Source organism: Balaenoptera musculus, chromosome 7, assembly GCF_009873245.2.
Source record: "Balaenoptera musculus isolate JJ_BM4_2016_0621 chromosome 7, mBalMus1.pri.v3, whole genome shotgun sequence".
NCBI classification, from domain to species: Eukaryota; Metazoa; Chordata; class Mammalia; order Artiodactyla; family Balaenopteridae; genus Balaenoptera; species Balaenoptera musculus.
This window is the reverse complement of record NC_045791.1, coordinates 78,572,628-78,595,763: the sequence shown is the minus strand read 5'-3', so window position 1 is coordinate 78,595,763 and position 23,136 is coordinate 78,572,628. Positions and strand designations below refer to the sequence as shown.

Sequence of the window (23,136 nt, the reverse complement as noted above, 5' to 3'; positions counted from 1 at the left end):
GAGTCCTTGTGGGATTTTTTTTTTTTTTTTATATTTTAATGAGATTCTTGTCTGCTTACATTCTTTTTTTTTTTTTTTTTTATGTATGTATGTATGTATGTATGGCTGTGTTGGGTCTTCGTTTCTGTGCGAGGTCCCTCTCTAGCTGCGGCAAGCGGGGGCCACTCGTCATCGCGGTGCGCGGGCCTCTCACCGTCGTGGGCTCTCCCGTTGCGGAGCACAGGCTCCAGACGCGCAGGCTCAGTAATTGTGGCCCACGGGCCGAGCTGCTCCGCGGCATGTGGGATCTTCCCAGACCAGGGCTCGAACCCGCGTCCCCTGCATTGGCAGGCAGACTCTCAACCACTGCGCCACCAGGGAAGCCCGGATTTTTTTTTTTTTAATTCAAACAGAAAGTCACAAAAATTATACTCATCCTCATCAGTTGACTCAGTCCCATGTAATTAATTTTTTTTTCATCTTGATCTTTTGTTAGCACTTTTATGAGTTCATCAGTTTTTCATTAGAGTTCTGAAAATGCTTATTCATTCAGTTCAGCAGTACAGTCAGTTACCAGAAACCTGTACTTGTCAGAGTCTTTTCCATGAATTTCTTGAAGATGAAACCCTTTTATAGGAACATATTTGCAAAAGCATCAGAGTACACCCAGAACTGTCTGTAAATGACAAAAGACTTAAAAATGACCACGGTTAAAGATTTGATGAAAGTTCATAATAATGCAGTTGACAAGAAAATTAGTTATTTCTGAGATATACATTTTAAAGTAATAACTAGGATTATGACTTATAACATTATACCAGAACATATAAGATTTTTAGAAATTTCATGTAATGTCTGAAACATTTATATTAACATATTTCCATACAAATAACCCAATGAAAGTTTAGTATTAGTTGTTTTGTTTGTTTGTTTTTTTATACTGCAGGTTCTTATTAGTCATCAATTTTATTTTTTTATTTTTTTAATTTTTTTATAATTTTTATTTTTATTTTTATTTATTTATGGCTGTGTTGGGTCTTCGTTTCTGTGCGAGGGCTTTCTCTAGTTGTGGCAAGTGGGGGCCACTCTTCATCGTGGTGCGCGGGCCTCTCACTATCACGGCCTCTCTTGTTGCGGAGCACAGGCTCCAGATGCGCAGGCTCAGTAATTGCGGCTCACGGGCCCAGTTGCTCTGCAGCATGTGGGATCTTCCCAGACCAGGGCACGAACCCGTGTCCCCTGCATTAGCAGGCAGATTCTCAACCACTGCGCCACCAGGGAAGTCCAGTCATCAATTTTATACACATCAGTGTATACATGTCAATCCCAATCGCCCAATTCAGCACACCACCATCCCCACCTCACCGCAGTTTTCCCCCCTTGGTGTCCATATGTCCATTCTCCACATCTGTGTCTCAACTTCTGCCCTGCAAACTGGCTCATCTGTACCATTTTTCTAGGTTCCACATACATGCATTAATATACGATATTTGTTTTTCTCTTTCTGACTTACTTCACTCTGTATGACAGTCTCTAGATCCATCCACGTCTCAACAAATGACTCAATTTCGTTCCTTTCTATGGCTGAGTAATATTCCATTGTATATATGTACCACATCTTCTTTAGCCATTCGTCTGTTGATGGGCATTTAGGTTGCTTCCATGACCTGGCTATTGTAAATAGTGCTGCAATGAACATTCGGGTGCATGTGTCTTTTTGAATTACGGTTTTCTCTGGGTATATGCCCAGTAGTGGGATTGCTGGGTCATATGGTAATTCTATTTTTAGTTTTTTAAGGAACCTCCATATTGTTCTCCATAGTGGCTGTATCAATTTACATTCCCACCAACAGTGCAAGAGGGTTCTCTTTTCTCCACACCCTCTCCAGCATTTGTTGTTTGTAGATTTTCTGATGATGCCCATACTAACTGGTGTGAGGTGATACCTCATTGTAGTTTTGATTTGCATTTCTCTAATAATTAGTGATGTTGAGCATCTTTTCATGTGCTTCGTGGCCGTCTGTATGTCTTCTTTGGAGAAATGTCTATTTAGGTCTTCTGCCCATTTTTGGATTGGGGTGTTTGTTTCTTTGATATTGAGCTGAATGAGCTGTTTATATATTTTGGAGATTAATCCTTTGTCCGTTGATTCATTTGCAAATATTTTCTCCCATTCTGAGGGTTGTCTTTTTGTCTTGTTTATGGTTTCCTTTGCTGTGCAAAAGCTTTGAAGTTTCATTAGGTCCCATTTGTTTATTTTTGTTTTTATTTCCATTACTCTAGGAGGTGGATCAAAAAAGATCTTGCTGTGATTTATGTCAAAGAGTGTTCTTCCTATGTTTTCCTCTAAGAGTTTTATAGTGTCCAGTCTTATATTTAGGTCTCTAATCCATTTTGAGTTTATTTTTGTGTATGGTGTTAGGGAGTATTCTAATTTCATTCTTTTACATGTAGCTGTCCAGTTTTCCCAGCACCACTTATTGAAGAGACTGTCTTTTCTCCATTGTATATCTTTGCCTCCTTTGTCATAGATTAGTTGACCATAGGTGCGTGGGTTAATCTCTGGGCTTTCTATCTTGTTCCATTGATCTATGTTTCTGTTTTTGTGCCAGTACCATACTGTCTTGATTACTGTAGCTTTGTAGTATAGTCTGAAGTCAGGGAGTCTGATTCCTCCAGCGCCATTTTTTTGCCTCAAGACTGCTTTGGCTATTCGGGGTCTTTTGTGTCTCCATAAAAATTTTAAGATGATTTGTTCTAGTTCTTTAAAAAATGCCATTGGTAATTTGATAGGGATTGCATTGAATCTGTAGATTGCTTTGGGTAGTATACTCATTTTCACAGTGTTGATTCTTCCAATCCAAGAACATGGTATATCTCTCCATCTGTTGGTATCATCTTTAATTTCTTTCATCAGTGTCTTATAGTTTTCTGCATACAGGTCTTTTGTCTCCCTAGGTAGGTTTATTCCTAGGTATTTTATTCTTTTTGTTGCAATGGTAAATGGGAGTGTTTCCATAATTTCTCTTTCAGATTTTTCATCATTAGTGTATAGGAATGCAAGAGATTTCTGTGCATTAATTTTGTATCCTGCAACTTTACCATATTCATTAATTAGCTCTAGCAGTTTTCTGGTGGCAGTTTTAGGATTCTCTATGTATAGTATCATGTCATCCGCAAACAATGACAGTTTTACTTCTTCCTTTCCAATTTGTATTCCTTTTATTTCTTTTTCTTCTCTGATTGCCATGGCTAGGACTTCCAGAACTATGTTGAATAATAGTGGTGAGAGTGGACATCCTTGTCTCGTTCCTGATCTTAGAGGAAATGCTTTCAGTTTTTCACCATTGAGAATGATGTTTGCTGTGGGTTTGTCATATATGGCCTTTATTATGTTGAGGTAGGTTCCCTCTATGCCCACTTTCTGGAGAGTTTTTATCAGAAATGGGTGTTGAATTTTGTCAAAAGCTTTTTCTGCATCTATTGAGATGATCATATGGTTTTTATTCTTCAATTTGTTAATATGGTGTATCACATTGATTGATTTGCGTATAGTGAAGAATCCTTGCATCCCTGGGATAAATCCCACTTGATCGTGGTGTATGATCCTTTTAATGTGTTGTTGGATTCTGTTTGCTAGTATTTTGTTGAGGATTTTTGCATCTATATTCATCAGTGATATTGGTCTGTAATTTTCTTTTTTTGTAGTGTCTTTGTCTGGTTTTGGTATCAGGGTGATGGTGGCCTCATAGAATGAGTTTGGGAGTGTTCCTTCCTCTGCAATTTTTTGGAAGAGTTTGAGAAGGGTGGGTGTTAGCTCTTCTCTAAATGTTTGATAGAATTCACCTGTGAAGCCATCTGGTCCTGGACTTTTGTTTGTTGGAAGATTTTTAATCACAGTTTCCATTTCATTACTTGTGATTGGTCTGTTCATATTTTCTGTTTCTTCCTGATTCAGTCTTGGAAGGTTATACCTTTCTAAGAATTTGTCCATTTCTTCCAGGTTGTCCATTTTATTGGCATAAAGTTGCTTGTAGTAGTCTCTTAGGATGCTTTGTATTTCTGCGGTGTCTGTTGTAACTTCTCCTTTTTCATTTCTGATTTTATTGATTTGAGTCCTCTCTTTTTCTTGATGAGTCTGGCTAAAGGTTTATCAATTTTGTTTATCTTCTCAAAGAACCAACTTTTAGTTTTATTGATCTTTGCTATTGTTTTCTTTGTTTCTATTTCATTTATTTCTGCTCTGATCTTTATGATTTCTTTCCTTCTGCTAACTTTGGGTTTTGTTTGTTCTTCTTTCTCTAGTTTCTTTAGGTGTAAGGTTAGATTGTTTACTTGAGATTTTTCTTGTTTCTTTAGGTAGGCTTGTATAGCTATAAACTTCCCTCTTAGAACTGCTTTTGCTGCATCCCATAGGTTTTGGGTCGTCGTGTTTTCATTGTCATTTGTCTCTAGGTATTTTTTGATTTCCTCTTTGATTTCTTCAGTGATCTCTTGGTTATTTAGTAACGTATTGTTTAGCCTCCATGTGTTTGTCTTTTTTACGTTTTTTTCCCTGTAATTCATTTCTAATCTCATAGCGTTGTGGTCAGAAAAGATGCTTGATATAATTTCGATTTTCTTAAATTTACTGAGGCTTGATTTGTGACCCAAGATGTGATCTATCCTGGAGAATGTTCCGTGCGCACTTGAGAAGAACGTGTAATCTGCTGTTTTTGGATGGAATGTCCTATATAAATCAATTAAATCTATCTGGTCTATTGTGTCATTTAAAGCTTCTGTTTCCTTATTTATTTTCATTTTGGATGATCTGTCCATTGGTGTAAGTGAAGTGTTAAAGTCCCCCACTATTATTGTGTTACTGTCGATTTCCTCTTTTATAGCTGTTAGCAGTTGCCTTATGTATTGAGGTGCTCCTATGTTGGGTGCATATATATTTATAATTGTTATATCTTCTTCATGGATTGATCCCTGGATCATTATGTAGTGTCCTTCCTTGTCTCTTTTAACATTCTTTATTTTAAAGTCTATTTTATCTGATATGAGTATAGCTACTCCAGCTTTCTTTTGATTTCCATTTGCATGGAATATCTTTTTCCATCCCCTCACTTTCAGTCTGTATGTGTCCCTAGGTCTAAAGTGGGTCTCTTGTAGACAGCATATATATGGGTCTTGTTTTTGTATCCATTCAGCCAGTCTATGTCTTTTGGTTGGGGCATTTAATCCATTCACGTTTAAGGTAATTATCGATATGTATGTTCCTATGGACCATTTTCTTAATTGTTTTGGGTTTGTTTTTGTAGGTCCTTTTCTTCTCTTGTGTTTCCCACTTAGAGAAGTTCCTTTAGCATTTGTTGTAGAGCTGGTTTGGTGGTGCTGAATTCTCTTAGCTTTTGCTTGTCTCTAAAGCTTTTGATTTCTCCATCAAATCTAAATGAGATCCTTGCCGGGTAGAGTAATCTTGGTTGTAGGTTCTTCCCTTTCATCACTTTAAGTATATCATGCCACTCCCTTCTGGCTTGCAGAGTTTCTGCTGAGAAATCAGCTGTTAACCTTATGGGAGTTCCCTCATATGTTATGTGTCGTTTTTCCCATGCTGCTTTCAATAATTTTTCTTTGTCTTTAATTTTTGCCACTTTGATTACTATGTGTCTCGGCGTGTTTCTCCTTGGGTTTATCCTGTATGGGACTCTCTGTGCTTCCTGGACTTGGGTGGCTATTTCCTTTCCCATGTTAGGGAAGTTTTCGACTATAATCTCTTCAAATATTTTCTCTGGTCCTTTCTCTCTCTCTCTTCTCCTTCTGGGACCCCTATAATCCGAATGTTGTTGCGTTTAATGTTGTCCCAGAGGTCTCTTAGGCTGTCTTCATTTCTTTTCATTCTTTTTTCTTTAGTCTGTTCCACAGCAGTGAATTCCACCATTTTGTCTTCCAGGTCACTTATCCGTTCTTCTGCCTCAGTTATTCTGCTATTGATTCCTTCTAGTGTAGTTTTCATTTCAGTTATTGTATTGGTCATCTCTGTTTGTTTGTTCTTTAATTCTTCTAGGTCTTTGTTCATCATTTCTTGCATCTTCTCAATCTTTGCCTCCATTCTTATTCCGAGGTCCTGGATCATCTTCACTATCGTTATTTTGAATTCTTTCTCTGGAAGGTTGCCTATCTCCATTTCATTTAGTTGTTTTTCTGGGGTTTTTTCTTGTTCCTTCATCTGGTACATAGCCCTCTGCCTTTTCATCTTGTCTATCTTTCTCTAACTGTGTTTCTTGGTCCACAGGCTGCAGGATTGTAGTTTTTCTTGCTTCTGCTGTCTGCCCTCTGGTGGTTGAGGCTATCTAAGAGGCTTGATGGGAGGCTCTGGTGGTGGGTAGAGCTGACTGTTGCTGTGTCGGTCAGAGCTCCGTAAAACTTTAATCCACTTGACTGTTGATGGGTGGGGCTGGGTTCCCTCCCTGTTGGTTGTTTTGCCTGAGGCAACCCAACATTGGAGCCTACCTGGGCTCTTTGGTGGGGCTAATGGCAGACTCTGGGAGGGCTCACGCCAAGGAGTACTTCCCAGAACCTCCGCTGCCAGTGTCCTTGTCCCCACGGTGAAACAGAGCCAGCCCCCCGCCTCTGCAGGAGACCCTCCAACATTAGCAGGTAGGTCTGGTTCAGTCTCCCCCAGGGTCACTGCTCCTTCCCCCGGGTCCCGATGCGCACACTATTCCGTGTGCACCCTCCAAGAGTGGGGTCACTGTTTCCCCCAGTCCTGTCGAAGTCCTGCAATCCCCACTAGGCTTCAAAGTCTGATTCTCTATGAATTCCTCCTCCCGTTGCCGGACCCCCAGGTTGGGAAGCCTGACGTGGGGCTCAGAACCTCCACTCCAGTGGGTGGACTTCTGTGGTATAAGTGTTCGCCAGTCTGTGAGTCATCCACCCAGCAGTTAGGGATTTGATTTTACTCTGATTGCGCCCCTCCTACCGTCTCACTGTGGCTTCTCCTCTGTCCTTGGACGTGGGGTATCCTCCTTGGTGAATTCCAGTGTCTTCCTGTCGATGATTGTCCAGCAGCCAGTTGTGATTCTGGTGCTCTCGCAAGAGGGAGTGAGAGCACGTCCTTCTACTCCGCCATCTTCTACTGTAACTATTATCTAATGCATTTCTTTAATTTTTTTTTTAAAAAACCCTATGTTTAATTTTGTTTTTCCATATAAATATTCATTTTTAAATGCTGAGTCTCAAATCCAGGCATTGTTGAGCACCCTAATTACATGCTCCTACCATACGTAGTCCACATCCTGGAAATATTATTTTCTATTAATTATTTACTTTGTACAGTTAGAAAGAGGTAGGACAAATAAAGAGATGGCCTAGAAAGGCCAGTCAGTCCAGTTGCTATTTTCCCTGGTCTTTAAATTTATAGTAAAGGCTCAGAGAAGTCTCAAAACAGTAAACACTCAGAATTTCCCGACTGATTTGCCCATGGAACATTTTTTAAGAATATATCTTTTCAAAATGCAGGGTAAAAAATAAATAAATAAATATAATGCAGGATAGAGTTCTACAGATGATCCATTTGAAAAATACAATTAGTTGTAGAATTCTGGTCTGGGTTTGAATCACAGCTCTGCCCCCTACTATTAACTTTAGGCAAGTTAACATCTCCAAGCTTTAATTTTCTCATAACATACATAATCCTTCACATGACTCTTGTGAGGATTAAATGAAAGTGTGTATAAAGCTTCTGGCATGTAGTAAGTGTTCTGTAGCAAGTAAATGGAAGCTGTGCTCTTAACCATATCAGGGCTCTCACCTAATCAGGCCATTTGTCAGGCTCTACCACTGATTTGTCCAAGAACTATGTCCCACTCACTGTCTAGATCTAACCTAGGTTAGATTTACGGTATTCCTAAAACCGATACCAAACATTTCTTCGTTTGTATCATTTCTGCAGATGGCTGATCTAATTAATTGATTCTTTCTTAACTGCAATTTGGGAGTTAGCTTGCAGTTATTCTCTTGTTACTATTGGTACCTTCCATACCTTACACTAAACTGAGGGGCCAGTTACACTAATGCCCTCATGTTTTGTTTCACCCTTTTAATTTAACCATTAGTTTCTAGAATTAGTATTAAGGCCTCTTTTAGGCCAGAATTTGGTTTGCCACTTCTTACACTTGATATCTTTCTTCTCCAAACATGTCATTGAATTTTTATCACCACCCTTAAGAGTATTTTACTGATTGTCAGGAAGTTTTTGTACTGACTGACATTGCCTCAATTTTTTTTTTTTTTTTTTTTTGGGATGGGACCTGAGAATTGGCATTTCTTTTTTTTTTTTTTTTTTTATATTTATTTTTGGCTGTGTTGGGTCTTCGTTTATGTGCGAAGGCTTTCTCTAGTTGCGGCAAGTGGGGGCCACTCTTCATCGCGGTGCGCGGGCCTCTCACTATCGCGGCCTCTCTCGTTGCGGAGCACAGGCTCCAGACGCGCAGGCTCAGTAGTTGTGGCCCACGGGCCCAGTCGCTCCACGGCATGTGGGATCTTCCCAGACCAGGGCTCGAACCCGTGTCCCCTGCATTGGCAGGCAGACTCTCAACCACTGCGCCACCAGGGAAGCCCCTGCCTCAATTTTTATTCCAAACTGTGCCATTAGTGGTACAAATATGACTTTTGGGTTCTTAGAGCTCATTCTTATGTCTTATTCTTATGTCTGCTTAGTTGTACCCATAAGGATCTCATAGATAGGGAGGTATACTGGCTGCCCCCTTGGGCCTCTCATAGGCTACCATGAGGATCAAAATCCAGAACGTTGATTTCTGTCCACTCACACTGAATTGACTGGTTCACTGATCACATTAGCAGTTGGGTAATTGACATTCTGTTCCATGTATTACTTGGCAGTAAGTATAAACTACTAAGAAGACTAGAAGACTAGAATATTGCTGATCAACCCAAATTCTCTTTAAAACGAAAGTAAAGTGGTTCCCCAACTAGACAAGAGGTTGGCAAACTGCAGCCCTCAGGCTGGCCACCTGTTTTGGCAGATAACATTTTCTTGGAACTCTGCCATTCCCATGTTTATGCAGTGGCTCTGGCTTTTTTGTGCTACAAGAGCAGAAATGATTGGCTGTGACAGAGACCAAATAGCCTGCAAGCCTAGAATATTTACTCTCTGGCCGTTTAAGAAAGTTTGCCAACCCTTGACCCAGACTATCAGAAGTTGCCAAATAATCATGGTTTCACAGCAAAGGGAGTTGTATGAGTTTAAGGGATAGTATAAACAAACTATGCCTGAAACCTTCTTCACCATGTTGCCGAAATATCGGCTTCCCTGTGCACCGAGGCCGAACAGAAATACGGAGACAGGGATTTTGGAGGAAGAGAGAGATGGCTTTATTTTTCTGCTAGGCAGAAGGGAAGACACAGCAAGCTAGCGCCTCAAGAACTGTGCCCCGCCCCCTCCTTGGGAATCGGGAGATTTTACATGTGGGGCTCACAGCCCGGGGTATATGATAAGGATCGAAGTAGTGAAGGTCTTGCATGCTTCCTTTCCTTTGCATTATTTCAAAACAGTCATAGCTGGCGTCACGCTGCCTGGTAATTGGGGTCCGGCAGTCTGGTAACTGCGTCCATTTGCCTCTGGTTTATCAGCCTGTGACCTTGTCTCTGAAATGCAAAAACTATAGGGGGTGATTTGTTACGAGGGGCGTATAGAATGTAAGTGCCAGGAGTGAAAGGCGGGGTATGTAACTCACAGAGTTAGGGGTGATGGGTGCCGAATGTAAATTACATAGTGTCAGGGAGTGAGTTTCGCTTTGTAAAGTACAAATCCAGTTACTACAAATTAGTGACAGTTAAACAAGGAGTGATTAACTCTCTCAGGGCCGGCTGTGCTGCTTCTTTCGCCTGCTCGATGCTCCTTTTTTCCCCCTTGCTCTCAGGAGAAGAAAAAAGAAAACTCTCACTTCTATTTACATCGCAACACGATTAACTCAGGGCCGGCTGTGCTGCTTCTCTGCCTGCTCGCTGCTCCCTTTGTCTCCCTTGCTCTCAGGGGAGGTAAGACTTCATGGCTCTTTTTGCTGCAGCCACCATTCTTGAATTGTACCTGAATTCCTTAGAATTCTTGAGTCCTGTTAGATCCTCGTTTGGAGCTCTTGAGTAGAAGGCTTGCAGACCTTTTGGTTAATGGCAAATTGAATAGTTGTAATTCATACCTTGGTTGAACTTGGAAATTTCCAAATCCATTTAGCAACACATTCATAATCTCTATGGTGGGAATTTCTGAAGACATGTTTTTTTGTTGTTGTTTGAACAACTAAAACTAGTAAGTAATTTATTGAGCTTCTTCCAAGTTTGGATACAAAGGTCATCGGACACTGTCTACTCCATGGGAGCACAGTCTGAGGACCTAAGAGACATGTAAATAGATAAATTTTCATACAAAGACTCAACTTTTAATCAGGTTAGTAAAGTGGATAGATCAGTTACTATTTCACTAATGGATTGATGGTTCTTTAAATTCAATTTGTACCAATTGTGGTTCAGGTAGTGATACTCCATATAATAATTCTAAAGCAAATCTAGAAGAATACATGATAATGGAAAATTTTTAAAATATAATGAAAAAGGAATTAATCCCAATCTTTATAAAGCTGCAAATATCAATATTAAAACTGTGATGGGGCTTCCCTGGTGGCGCAGTGGTTGAGAATCTGCCTGCCGGTGCAGGGGACACGGGTTCGAGCCCTGGTCTGGGAGGATCCCACATGCCACGGAGCGACTGGGCCCGTGAGCCACAATTACTGAGCCTGCGCGTCTGGAGCCTGTGCTCCGCAACAAGAGAGGCCACGATAGTGAGAGGCCCGCGCACCGCGATGAAGAGTGGCCCCCGCTTGCCACAACTAGAGAAAGCCCTCACACAGAAACGAAGACCCAACACAGCCATAAATAAATAAATAAATAAATAAATAAATAAACAAAAACAACAACAAAAAAAACTGTGATGGTGTGAGGGATAAGACTAGAATAATAGAAAAAGAGTGTAAACAGTAGTGTATACATAGTTTATTTAAAGCAGTATCCAAAAATCATTAAAAAGAGAGAAGAGGGGACTTCCCTGGTGGTGGTTAACGCTCTGTGCTTCCATTGCAGGGCGCATGAGTTTGATCCCTGGCCAGGGAACTAAGATCCCATGTGCTGCACAGCGCAGCCAAAAAAAAAAAAAAAAAAAAAAAAAGTTATCCCATAAACTGTGTTAGGATAACCAGTAAATGACATGGAGAAAAAAAAGCAGAAGAATTTCACCTCACATGATATACCAAAATTCCAGATGGATAAAAGAGTTGCCTTTTTAAAGAAAACAGAAGAAAAACTTAAAACATTTCAAAGAATTCCTCTGAAGAAGAAAGGAATTTCTCAGTTTACAAACTTGACAGAGGTAAAGATGGAATAGGTTTAACTGCACGAAAACAGGACAAAAGAGAACTGTACATTCAAAAAAGCAATAAGGTATGAATGGGCAAGTCACAAGAGAAAATGTTCAACTTCACTAATTAGAAAATAAAGTTACAAGTTCAGTATCCACCAAAATAACAAAATGTTTAATGTTATGCACTAATTTAGTTAGAGCCGCCAAAACAAAGTACTGTACCAGAGACTGGGTGGCTTAAACAACAGAAAAATTTCTCACGGTTCTAGAGACAAGTTGGGAGATCACGGTGTGGGCAGGGTTGTTTACTCCGAGGCCCTTCTCCTTGGCACGTAGATGACCATCTCCTGTCTTCACGTCATCTTTCCTCTGGGTGTGTGTTTCCCAATCTCTTTATAAAGACACCAGCTAAAGTGGATTAGGTCCCTCCCTAATGACCTCATTTAATCATATTACCTCTGTAAAGACCCTATTTACTGCCAACTAAAAATTGTCGCTTACCATCTGGCTCTAGTGTATAAGAGTGAAGTCACGAGCCGCCGCAGTCACTGACCTTCAACACACCTTGAAGGGAGTTCAGAGTGGAGATCAGGAATGAGGCACCCTGTGCTTTGGGGAAAACTGGCAGAACAGGCCTTCAGACAGATATTTTCAGGAGAAGATTTTAGGAGCCCAATTTCTTGCACCTTCTCATATCCAGAAAAGCACTAAAATCATTAATGGAGACACCTACCTGCTCCTCGTGACTAGCAGCAACCTTCTGCCAAAACGTGTGCTTGACTGCACATATCCCCCTTCACTAAAATCACAGATAACACTAACTTCTCCCCCTACCTCCTGTGAGCAGTTCCTCAGCGCTGAGAGGCTATCTCCCCAGGCATTTTGCCCCAAATAAAACTCACAACTCTCACATTGTGCATTTTTTTTCAGTCCACACTGCAAATACAGTCACATTCTGAGGTAGTGGAAGTTAGGACTTAAACACATGAGTATATGGGGTGCGGGGGCGGAACAGCCCTTCAACTAACAGACACACTAAAATGGCTAACTTCATTAATGAAACTTTGGGTATATCCTGAACCAGTAATCGGCTGTATGTGGGCTTTGCTAAATTTAAAACCATTTTGGAAAGCAATTTTGGCAACATGTACAAGATTTTTTCATTGGCTTTTACCCTGTAATTTTACTGTGAGGATTTCGCCTAAAGAAATTAAATACTCTAAATTGCTGTCTGCACAAACTGCAACTTTGACCTGTAATAGCAGAACATGGCTAATGCCCATATTTAGATTGCTGTTAGGATTAAGTGAGAACTTATGTACAGTGTTTAGCACAACGACTTCGATTAACTGTTAATACTCCAAGGACTGGGATTCCCTAGGTTTTGCCTAACATTTAAATGTGCTGTTAAACATATACCGAATAGCTGGAAATTTCACAAGTTACTGTGAGAAATTTCTCCCTCACAAGTGAAATACTTACCTTGTACTTAGTGATCCTGACCCCATGTAAGAATCTAGGTATTAATGGTTTTAAAGCATCTTCAAATCCATTTTGAGAAGCGGCTTAAGAAATGCAAACAACCACAGGGATTTTGGGAATGTGTATTTCCCATCTCTTTACCCTACAGTAGTTGTGTATCCCTATCGGGCAGGTTATCTATGCTGCTCTCCTGTGCAAATAAAACCAGTAAGACTACGCTTTACCTTAACGCGTGATAATTTTATGCATTCCACTAAATTTGTAATGAGTACATGATTTTTTTCAAGTGACAAAATGGAGAAGGGGCGGGGCGCGGGAGTCAGGATTGGCAATTACTTTTTCCATCAAATTGCAGCTTGGAAAAAAAAAATTGCAGCTTGATTTTTGTTGTTCAGAGGTTGTTTCCTGATAATTGTCTTCTTCTAATGACCTTCCACTTCCCCCTTTTACAGTTTGCTTGACCTTTACACCGCAGAGGCCTCGCTTAACGCGGAAATGTTGCTTGTGAGGAGTTTCACTTTCTGTCTCCAGGCTTTTGCTCTCACATTTCTTCGACTTTTAAAACCTCGGGAAAAATCTTTACAATCTAAGTTCAGTGCGTGTGGGTCCCAGCCACTGAAGATTTAACTAGTTTTAAACAGGTCTCAGAACTTTAACAAAAGCCCAAATCCAGACAATTCCCAATTTGGGGCTATTTGATGCAGATGGTGTAATTTTTTTTAAAGCATCGTTTAAGCGGTTGCAATAGGGCACAGGCTATTTTGTACCCTGCTTCCCTCACTTTTCCTCATTTCTAGCGTTCACAAACACAATTTTTAGTGACCATGAGCGAGTCTCTTCTCTCCAACTCTTACAATGTTTTCTCAGAGTCGGAACGGAGAGCGGGGCCAACATGGCGGCCAGCAACAGCTTCCCTCCCTCCACCCTCGGTCGCTGAGCGCCCGACCCAGAACCTGCGCACAAGTCGGAGCCTGAGTCGGCTCAGCCCTCCCCGCGTGCACGCCCCGCCCGGAGGCGGAGGCCCGCTTGCAGCGTCATCGTGTTTTCCAGGAGAGTCCTGACGCGGTGGCTGTCAGCTCCATTTTGCTGCCGGAGCTCGCAGCAGGCAGCTGCGTTTTCTCTGTGGTCGCGTTGCAAGCATTGTCTCCTTAGGCTTGGACTCTTTTCCAGGACGGTAAGACGCAGGAGGAAGCAGGCCAGGTGGCAGGGCCTCTTTTTTGTGCCTCGAGAGCGCTTGTGACGCTCCCCTCCAAGCTTGTTGGGCGCCCGCAGTCTCCGGCACGGTGACCCCCCCCTTTTCCCTACCCTCCCGGCTGCACAAAGGTGGCTCGCTTGTCTTCCATGCTTTGCCTAGCCCGTCGCTGCGAATTTCTGTTTGAACCGCAACGCTCTAGTCACTGGTGGAGGGTAGCGATAGAGTTTGCCAGGCGGGGTGGGGTTCTCGAACGTTTGCCTTCCCCGAAGGGAGCGGGGAGGGCCAAGCCCAGGAACCCACGGCCGCCATCTTGTCCACGGCGGTGGAGGCCTCGGCCGGGCTGTAAAATGGCGGCGGGGCGGAGAGGGCAAGGCCGCCTGCGGGGGGTGGCGTTGACTCGGGTTCTGGAATGTGCCTAAGTCTCGCTCCTCTGAGGAAGTGTTCTTAACAAATGAAAAGAAAGAACACGTTGACCTGGTGTAAGGCGGTGTCACTTAATGTCTTGTTGAGTCTTAAAGGATTCCAGGGAAAATGGCGCGTGCCTTTGCCTTCAGTGGTGTAAACAAAAGTCAGGTTTAGGATCTCGAGGAAAGAAAAATAATATGGCGTATTTGAAGGAGCGCGTGAGAGAAGTCGGGCAGTGGGGCCCTTTAGCCGAAAGTATTTTTGCGGCCCCCCGCCCAGAACAATTGGAGCTTCTTGATTTCGAGTTGCTTTTAGAGACGAGGTGAGGCCCGGGCAGTTAGTACTGGTATGAACGGTAGTTGGTGAAAAGTTTCTATATAACGTCTTTTTCAAGTTGTTAGGAATTTGTGCTTCTGGCAGGAAAGGATTTTTCCCAACGTTCAGAAATTGGGATTTCCTCCTCTCTGTTTTTCTTTTCCAACACTCTTCTAGTAAATCTGAGCGTGACATAAATAATGCAGAATATCTATGAATAAAGTTCAGACTCTAGATTTTGAGACAGCAGAAAAAAAAATCATTGGGTATATCAGTGATTTCAGGTTGGGTGATAATGATTTTTTTTTTTTTTTAAAGAGAAGAAAGATATTCGCCATGTATTTCTTCTTTAGGTCTTTTTTTTTTTTAATTTATTTTTATATATTTTTTTGGCTGTGTTGGGTCTTCGTTTCTGTGCGAGGGCTTTCTCTAGTTGCGGCGAGCGGGGGCCACTCTTCATCGCGGTGTGCGGGCCTCTCACTATCGCGGCCTCTCGTTGCAGAGCACAGGCTCCAGACGCGCAGGCTCAGTAGTTGTGGCTCACGGGCCCAGTGGCTCCGCGGCATGTGGGATCTCCCCAGACCAGGGCTCGAACCCGTGTCCCCTGCATTAGCAGGCAGATTCTCAACCACTGCGCCACCAGGGAAGCCCGATAATGATTTTTGAACTTTGATTTAAAAGAACAATTAAACGTCACAACTAGAGTGAATTTGCAACAGTGTTGACATGTGGGGTAGTATTTAACTGGGAAAAACTTGTCTTTTATGTAGATGAGGCACTCAAAGAGAACTTATTGTCCTGATTGGGATGAAAAAGATTGGGATTATGGAAAATGGAGGAGCAGCAGCGGCAGTCATAAAAGACGGAGGAGATCGCATAGCAGTGCGCGGGAGAACAAGCGCTGCAGATATAATTACTCTAAAACATCTGATAGGTAAGGAGGGTATTTATAGTGTCTCAGTATAAAAATATTTTCATTACAGTGTTGCATATCAGTTGTATCTCAGTAAAACCGGGGAAAAAATACATTTTCATGATTAAAACTAGAGGCGACTTAAAATAACTGATTACCATTTCTGTTTCCAGTGATAACTTGTAATGGTTGTAAAATTGTGAGAGGTTTTTTTGTTTTTGTTTTTTTTTCTTTTTGGTAAGAAAAGCGTAAAATCTTGTTCAGAGTACTGTTTGAAGAGATTTACTGAGAATTTGAGGATATTTGGGATTAACATAGAGCATTGAAAACACATTTTCTCTTTTTCTAGCTATTATCTGGAAAGCAGATCCATAAATGGGAAGGATTATCATAGTCGACGCTACATTGATGAATACAGAAATGACTACAATCAAGGATGTGAACCTGGACATCGTCATAGAGATAATGAAAGCAGATATCAGAACCATAGTAGCAAGTCCTCTGGTAGAAGTGGAAGAAGTAGTTATAAAAGCAAACACAGAATTCACCACAGTACTTCATATCATCGTTCACATGGGGTATGAGCTCTTCTAAAATACTTTGGAAATTTTATTTCCCTTGTGGAACAGGAAAACTTGAAATTGTGTTTGATCATTTGAGGAAGTTCTGTTTAAGATAAAGTCGTCTCGATTTTAACTTGCAGGATTCTTTGTGTTTGTACATTGGATAGGAAATTCTTCAAATACCATATGTGTATAGTTATATAGTAATAGATTTTATTAGTAGTTGGCAACTAATTGTCATTCCAGTGACAGGAGGTAATTTAGGTTGGTTTTATAGCAGGGATTACAAGATATTTTGAAAGTTTTCTTATAGTACTTCAAGAAATGTGATTTGTTAAATTAAAGTCTTACTACAAATAGAAGTAGAATTTTATATTTGTACGACTGAGGATTATGCCGTGCGTGCCTCTTTGTTCTGGCAAAGCATATTCTCTAATCCTTTTTTCACTAAGGAAACCACTTAAACAGATTTGAATGTTATGGGTTATGGGTTAATTTGGTGATCAAGCTCAGATGACATTTTAAATACCATAGTGTTATTCTTGTATGCCAATTTTTTTTTCTCCCCAAAATTAGGATTTTAAATTTTATTTGCTGTTTTGTTATTTGTTTTCTTAGTTTAGCCGGGAAATTATAATTTGGCCACAGTCTACTTTTGACAAGTAAATATTCTACAATTTTGCAACATTAAATTAGGACACTAGAAACTTAAAATTATGTTTCAGTGAATGCTACAACTAAGCATTTTTTTAAAAAAGAAAAACAATTGTATTATGTTTTGTTGCCTTGCCACTTTGAGTATCTTATCTGAAAATCTGTTCCTTGCCATGTTTTTCTCCTGTTAACATAAACTATGTGCCCTGTGAATTTCTGGGGACTGAATTTGAAATTGCTCCTGCCAACCGTTTGTGGCCTGGCGTGTATCTGAATGCCTGAATATCTCCCCGCTGAATGAATTTCGTATTCTGCCCTGAATTCACTCGGGTATATTGATTGGCTGGATGATCTTGGTGCCGCCCACTTGACGTTTCCAGAAGAGTCACCGAAGGAAAAGAACCAGGAGTGTAGAGGATGATGAGGAGGGTCACCTGATCTGTCAGAGTGGAGACGTACTAAGTGCAAGATGTATAGAATATTTTTCAACACTTATTAACTTTTCAGATAACATAATCTATATATAGATTAAGATTTCAGGGATTTGGAAATCTTTTTTTCTTTCTCTGTTTTTGTTTGTTTTTTTCCATTTCTTTTGGTGGGGGGGGATTGTGTTTTTACTTTCTTTAGAAATTTAATGTTTGTTATGCAGAACTTCCAAAACAGTAAATCAAGTTAATGAAATTAGCTTAAGAATGAAATTAGACCTAAAAATAGTTATATATGTTTTTTGGCAGTGTTGACCAATAAAATATCTAGTGACTAAGGAAATTTGTAGCATCAACTAGAATAATCTGCATTTGATAGCCTTTATTGTAAGTAAACTGTTTCCACTTCTTGGTATAACTGAGTTTTATTTCTCTCTTTTAGATGAAATTGTTGATACTTTAGGTGAAGGAGCTTTTGGGAAAGTCGTGGAGTGCATTGATCATAAAGCGTAAGTCTCCTGGCCTGGGATTGCACTTGGGAAGGTGAACAGTATAGAAAATTTATTCAGCTTTAATATATAGTCTGGCCACGAATTACACACATCATTATACCCTTTTAGCTTGGATTTTTGACTTATGTATAGGAAACTCCAGTAAAGTTACTAGCCTTTTGTGTTCTTAAGCAGTAGCTATTAATAGTATGTGTAAGTCTCTAATTACAAGCTGAGAATAGATTTTATTGTTTCAGAAAGTATTCTTTTGTTGTCCCACTGGGCACAGTTGTGGCCATTGTTTTGTTTTTTTTTTTTTCCTGGATCAGTAGATTTTAGCCTTGGTTTCATATTAGGAGCCTGTGGAGCTTTGCTCACCCCAGACATTGAACCAATCTTCAGGGTAGTTTACCTGGGAACCTATATTTTTAGAAAGTAACCTAATTGATAAGGGATAACACAGCTAGAGCTGAGAACTCTCCTAGATTGGTGTCATAAGTTTAATTATCTATGCCCTTCAAACAACTGATTGAAATTTCTTAACATAGTGTAAGAAATGTTCTTTACTTTGCTTCCTGTTTGATTTTTTTTTCCCTTTGGAATGGCAAAGCTTTTCTAAGTGAATTATTAGAGGAGGCTTCCTACTATTGGTTGGTAAGGTTCTGAGAACTAGAACTCTTTATCCCCGCTATATCCCAACTTTTTTGGTAACCTGGACCAAAGGAAGATTGGAGTTATTAGCCAGTGACTGGTATAATAGGAAGAAACTGCTCTATGTACACTTGTTTTACGTCTTAGTTGGAATGTAAATTGAGGTGATAGTGTCCCAGTATTGTTAAATTAGAGCTATTGGTACATAGTTAAAGGACCAAAAAAAAATTCAAGTGAGTGATGGTCTGATGAAAAAAATCTGTCATTCAGCATGTGTTACCGACCCTACCATATGCCCAAAGGTCATTCTAGTTGCTTACACTGAGTTGAAGTTAGAGTACTTACATATAATTAGACAAAACTGAATGCTAGACCATAAATTCAAAAAAACAAATACAGTGGGTCAGAATAGAAGTAGTACAGTTTGAAGAGTGATGGAAAAATGGAATTGGACATCATCGTTATCATTTTTTTAATGTTAACTTTTCGTTAACAGGGGAGGTAGACATGTAGCAGTAAAAATAGTTAAAAATGTGGATAGATATTGTGAAGCTGCTCACTCAGAAATACAAGTTCTGGAACACTTAAATACAACAGACCCCAGCAGAACATTGTAAGTATCAAAATAGAACTTAGAAAATGGCCTCGGGTAGATTTGAATTGTAAGAGGCTGTACTCAGTTTTTTTCTCATATGTTTATAGCCGCTGTGTCCAGATGTTGGAGTGGTTTGAACATCATGGTCATGTCTGCATTGTGTTTGAACTACTAGGACTTAGTACTTATGACTTTATTAAGGAAAATGGTTTTCTGCCCTTTCGACTGGATCATATCAGGAAGATGGCATATCAGATATGCAAGTCTGTGAATTGTAAGTGTTTGGCATATATTCCAGAAACTTGAGTTTATGGAGACTGATTTTAATGCCAGACCAATTTGAATCTTTGAAAAGAAAAAAATACAATCTAACATATATGACTTGGAGGCCTGACTTAATTAAGAGTAGGTAGGAGAGGGCTTCCCTGGTGGCACAGGGGTTAAGAATCCGCCTGCCAATGCAGGGGACACGGGTTCGAGCCCTGGTCCAGGAGGATCCCACGTGCTGCGGAGCAACTAAGCCCGTGTGCCACAACTACTGAGCCTGCGCTCTAGAGCCCGTGAGCCACAACTACTGAGCCCATGAGCCGCAGCTGCTGAAGCCCGCGCGCCTAGAGCCCGTGCTCCACAACAAGAGAAGCCACTGCAATGAGAAGCCCGCGCACCGCAACGAAGACCCAATGCAGCCATAAATAAAATAAATTATATTAAAAAAAATATCCTGCAGGAGAAAGATGTGGTTGATTACAAGCGGTTGGTCAGTTTACTGCATTTCATTCAGTAAAGAGAATATTGTCCAGCACATAATAATAAATTGTATAAGACTGATTTAACCTTCCTGATTTCTAAAAATGATAATCTAGAACCACTGGGTTAAAATTAAGGAATGGCAAATCTCAGCTTCATAAGAGAAAGATACTTCTCGTAAGCAGTTAGCTGTCAGTGAACTAACTTTTTAGAGGGGTAATGGGTTTTAGTCCCTGGTGGTTTTGTAGTAGGCTATTGAATGTTGACCACTTATTTGGACATATGAAAAGGCATTCAGAGAGGATTTTTGTTGTAGGGCTTTGGGGTTTGGTTAGGTTTTTGGTTTTCGATTTTTCGAATACAGGAACTTTTTCTGTTTCTTTCTCAGTTCTGCACAGTAATAAGTTGACTCACACAGACTTAAAGCCTGAAAACATCTTATTTGTACAGTCTGACTACACAGAGGCGTATAATCCCAAAATGGTAAGTCTTTGATCTTTTATCTTCATAGTTTTAAGTGAATATTTTACACCTTCTTAATGTAATGCCTCCTAAATCATTTATGATTTTCAGAAACGTGATGAACGTACTTTAATAAATCCAGATGTTAAAGTTGTAGACTTTGGAAGTGCAACATATGATGATGAACATCACAGTACATTGGTATCTACAAGACACTATAGGGCACCTGAAGTTATCTTAGGTAAGAATTTCTTAATTGTGCTTTGAGACCTGTGTATGTCTTTATTGAAGCTAACTTTAAAATTTATTTACAGTTCTAGGTGTTTGTGGGACTACCTTTTTCCCTTTTAGGGATTAGTATAGTAAAACACATTAAGGGTTTTAAGCTCTTGCTTATTCCAAGTAGTCAGCTCTGGGACTTTGAGAAGTTGCTTAATCTTCCTAGAATTCAGTTTGCACATTTGTAATATGTGATGGGATGTTACTTTTATTTATTTTTTGGCTGCATGGCCAACGTGCGCCCCCTGTGGTGGAAGATGGAGTCTTAACCACTGGACCGCCAGGGAAATCCCGTGATGGGATTTTAAAACATAATCATATAATGCCTGTTATACTTCATACATGTCATGTCTAGTCAGTCTTTGCATGGTGTAGATTGCTCCCATTTTACAAGTTAGTAAATGGAGGTTTAGGAAAAAAATTTTTTCCCCAAATCAGTCCCAAAAGAGTAAGCCAGATTTGGGGCTTGAAACTAGATGTCTCCAGAGCCCTAACTAATTCTTACATGCTGTGCTATCGTATTATGTTTAAGCTTGGATTAAGTGATTCCTTTATGATCTTTCCAGCTCAAACATCAGATTATATCCTTGTTTTTTAAAATGTTGATAAGAAATATTGAGGATTTTTTCATTAACAATTTGCTTTACTTTGCAGCCCTAGGATGGTCCCAACCATGTGATGTCTGGAGTATAGGATGTATTCTTATTGAATATTACCTTGGGTTTACAGTATTTCCAGTAAGTGTCAATGATCTGTTTCAATGACTTTGCAAAAGTAAATTGCCTGTTTATATGAATTTAACACAAAGTACACACATTTAGATAGCGCTTTTTCTCTCTCTCTCATTATAGACTGTTAATTGTAGGTAAAGGTAAAGAAATAAAATCACATGTAATTCTGATGCTGTTGGGCATTTGTATTTTCTTTATAATTTATCATTTTATTGGAAACATTTCTAAGTATATGACAAATAGTTATCTTTGTTTATTTAGGGAAGTTGTTGGTGAACTTCTGTAGGCCTTAATTATTTTTTCTTCTAAGCTGTAACTTGCTAAAAGTATGCCTGTTTTAGAGATCACCTTCCTTTGTGACCTGTAATCTATGGACCAAAAATTTAGCAGCTGTGTTAAATAAGAACAAAGCACGATGTGCAAATAGAGGTAGTTAATAACTTTTCTTTACTATTTTAGACACACGATAGTAAGGAACATTTGGCAATGATGGAAAGGATTCTTGGACCTTTGCCAAAACATATGATACAGAAAACCAGGTATGTTTAAGAGTAAGTGCCATTGATCACCTTTGCTAGATGTTTTAAGTTTTCATTGTCAACATTATAAACATGAATGGATATGGACTTACTCTTAGGAAACGTAAATATTTCCATCATGATCGATTAGACTGGGATGAACATAGTTCTGCTGGCAGATATGTTTCAAGGCGCTGTAAACCTCTGAAGGTAAGCCTGGGTCATTGCTTAAGTGATCAAAACCTTGAGTTTTCCCTCTTTTTTTGGTGGGGAAATAAAATTATAATAAGTGGTAGTAGAAAAGGCTGTTGATTGTATTTATTTTCCTTTCAGGAGTTTATGCTTTCTCAAGATGCTGAACATGAGCTTCTCTTTGACCTCATTCAGAAAATGTTGGAGTATGATCCAGCTAAAAGGATTACTCTTAAAGAAGCCTTAAAGCATCCTTTCTTTTACCCCCTTAAAAAAAGTATATAAATCTATAATTGTATAGCTCCCTTAAGAGATCATGTGGACTGTATCAGTCTAATTTTTAAATATTAAGTTATTTTGTACAGCTTTTGTAAATTTACATTTTTGTATTGCCATGTTTATTTTGTTTGGGTAACTCGATTTAAGTAAATATCAGCTAAGTAAAGTAATGAACATCTTTTTCAGTAATTACAAAATGATTTATTCAGAATAAATTTTTGTACTTATAAAATTTATATGAATCTGTATAGTTTGTTTTTAGCACCATTTTTGTTCTACCTGTTATTGTAAGAATGGATGTGTATCTCTTCCTGGAGTTTTCCTTAAGTCTTTGGAAATGTTTAGCTTTGTTTGCATTTTAGGGGTTGCCAGCATTGGGAGTTATGCCTTCCTTCTCTAAACCAAATGCAATGAAACAGGTTATAGAATACAAAGAACTAGAGATGAGCCAAGAAAATTTTGTTCTCCCTTTATTCCCAAATTTAATATTGCTGCTTTCTTGTCACCCCCAGTGGGATTCCACAAATGGCTTAAGTTAGTGGGGAATTTAGGTTTTAGAACTTAGGATTCTACGCAGTGGCTTTTTTTTTTTTTTTTTAAGACTTTTTTAGAGTAGTTACAGATTCACAGCAAAATTGAGAGAAAGGTGCAGAGATTTCCAGTATACTTCTTGCTCCACACATGTATAGCCTCCCGCATTATCCACATCCCTCATGTATTTAGCATAGGACACAGAGTGTTTTCACTGCTCTAAAAATCTGCTCTATTCATCGTTCTTCTCACCTCCAACCTCTAGCAACCACTGATATTTTTACTGTCCTTAGTTTTGCCTTTCCTAGAC

At 39.7% G+C, this 23,136-nt stretch overlaps 1 protein-coding gene across 2 annotated transcripts; it reads left to right on the top strand.

The window, feature by feature from the left end:
* Nucleotides 1–13,910: 13,910 nt before the first annotated feature.
* Nucleotides 13,911–22,531, top strand: CLK1 (CDC like kinase 1). 2 transcript variants are annotated; one of them, XM_036857694.1, is made up of 13 exons: nucleotides 13,941–14,051; nucleotides 15,563–15,726; nucleotides 16,055–16,283; nucleotides 17,303–17,393; nucleotides 17,793–17,859; nucleotides 18,989–19,105; nucleotides 19,195–19,361; nucleotides 20,223–20,317; nucleotides 20,408–20,537; nucleotides 21,230–21,312; nucleotides 21,766–21,845; nucleotides 21,944–22,034; nucleotides 22,158–22,531. In XM_036857694.1, exons 2-13 carry the CDS (start codon nucleotides 15,563–15,565, stop codon nucleotides 22,299–22,301), a joined length of 1,458 nt encoding a protein of 485 aa, XP_036713589.1. In that variant the 5' UTR covers nucleotides 13,941–14,051; the 3' UTR covers nucleotides 22,302–22,531. The 2 variants fall into 2 exon arrangements, with proteins under 2 accessions (XP_036713590.1, XP_036713589.1); XM_036857695.1 differs by lacking the exon at nucleotides 17,303–17,393 and having other exon boundaries at nucleotides 13,911–14,051.
* Nucleotides 22,532–23,136: the final 605 nt, after the last annotated feature.

Excerpts from the sequence above, each read along its gene's own strand:
- CLK1 (XM_036857694.1), top strand. The coding sequence starts at position 15,563 with ATGAGGCACTCAAAGAGAACTTATTGTCCTGATTGGGATGAAAAAGAT. Across the intron at positions 21,846-21,943 it reads CATATGATACAGAAAACCAG|GAAACGTAAATATTTCCATC; the intron begins GTATGTTTAAGA and ends ACTTACTCTTAG. Across the intron at positions 22,035-22,157 it reads GGCGCTGTAAACCTCTGAAG|GAGTTTATGCTTTCTCAAGA; the intron begins GTAAGCCTGGGT and ends TTTTCCTTTCAG.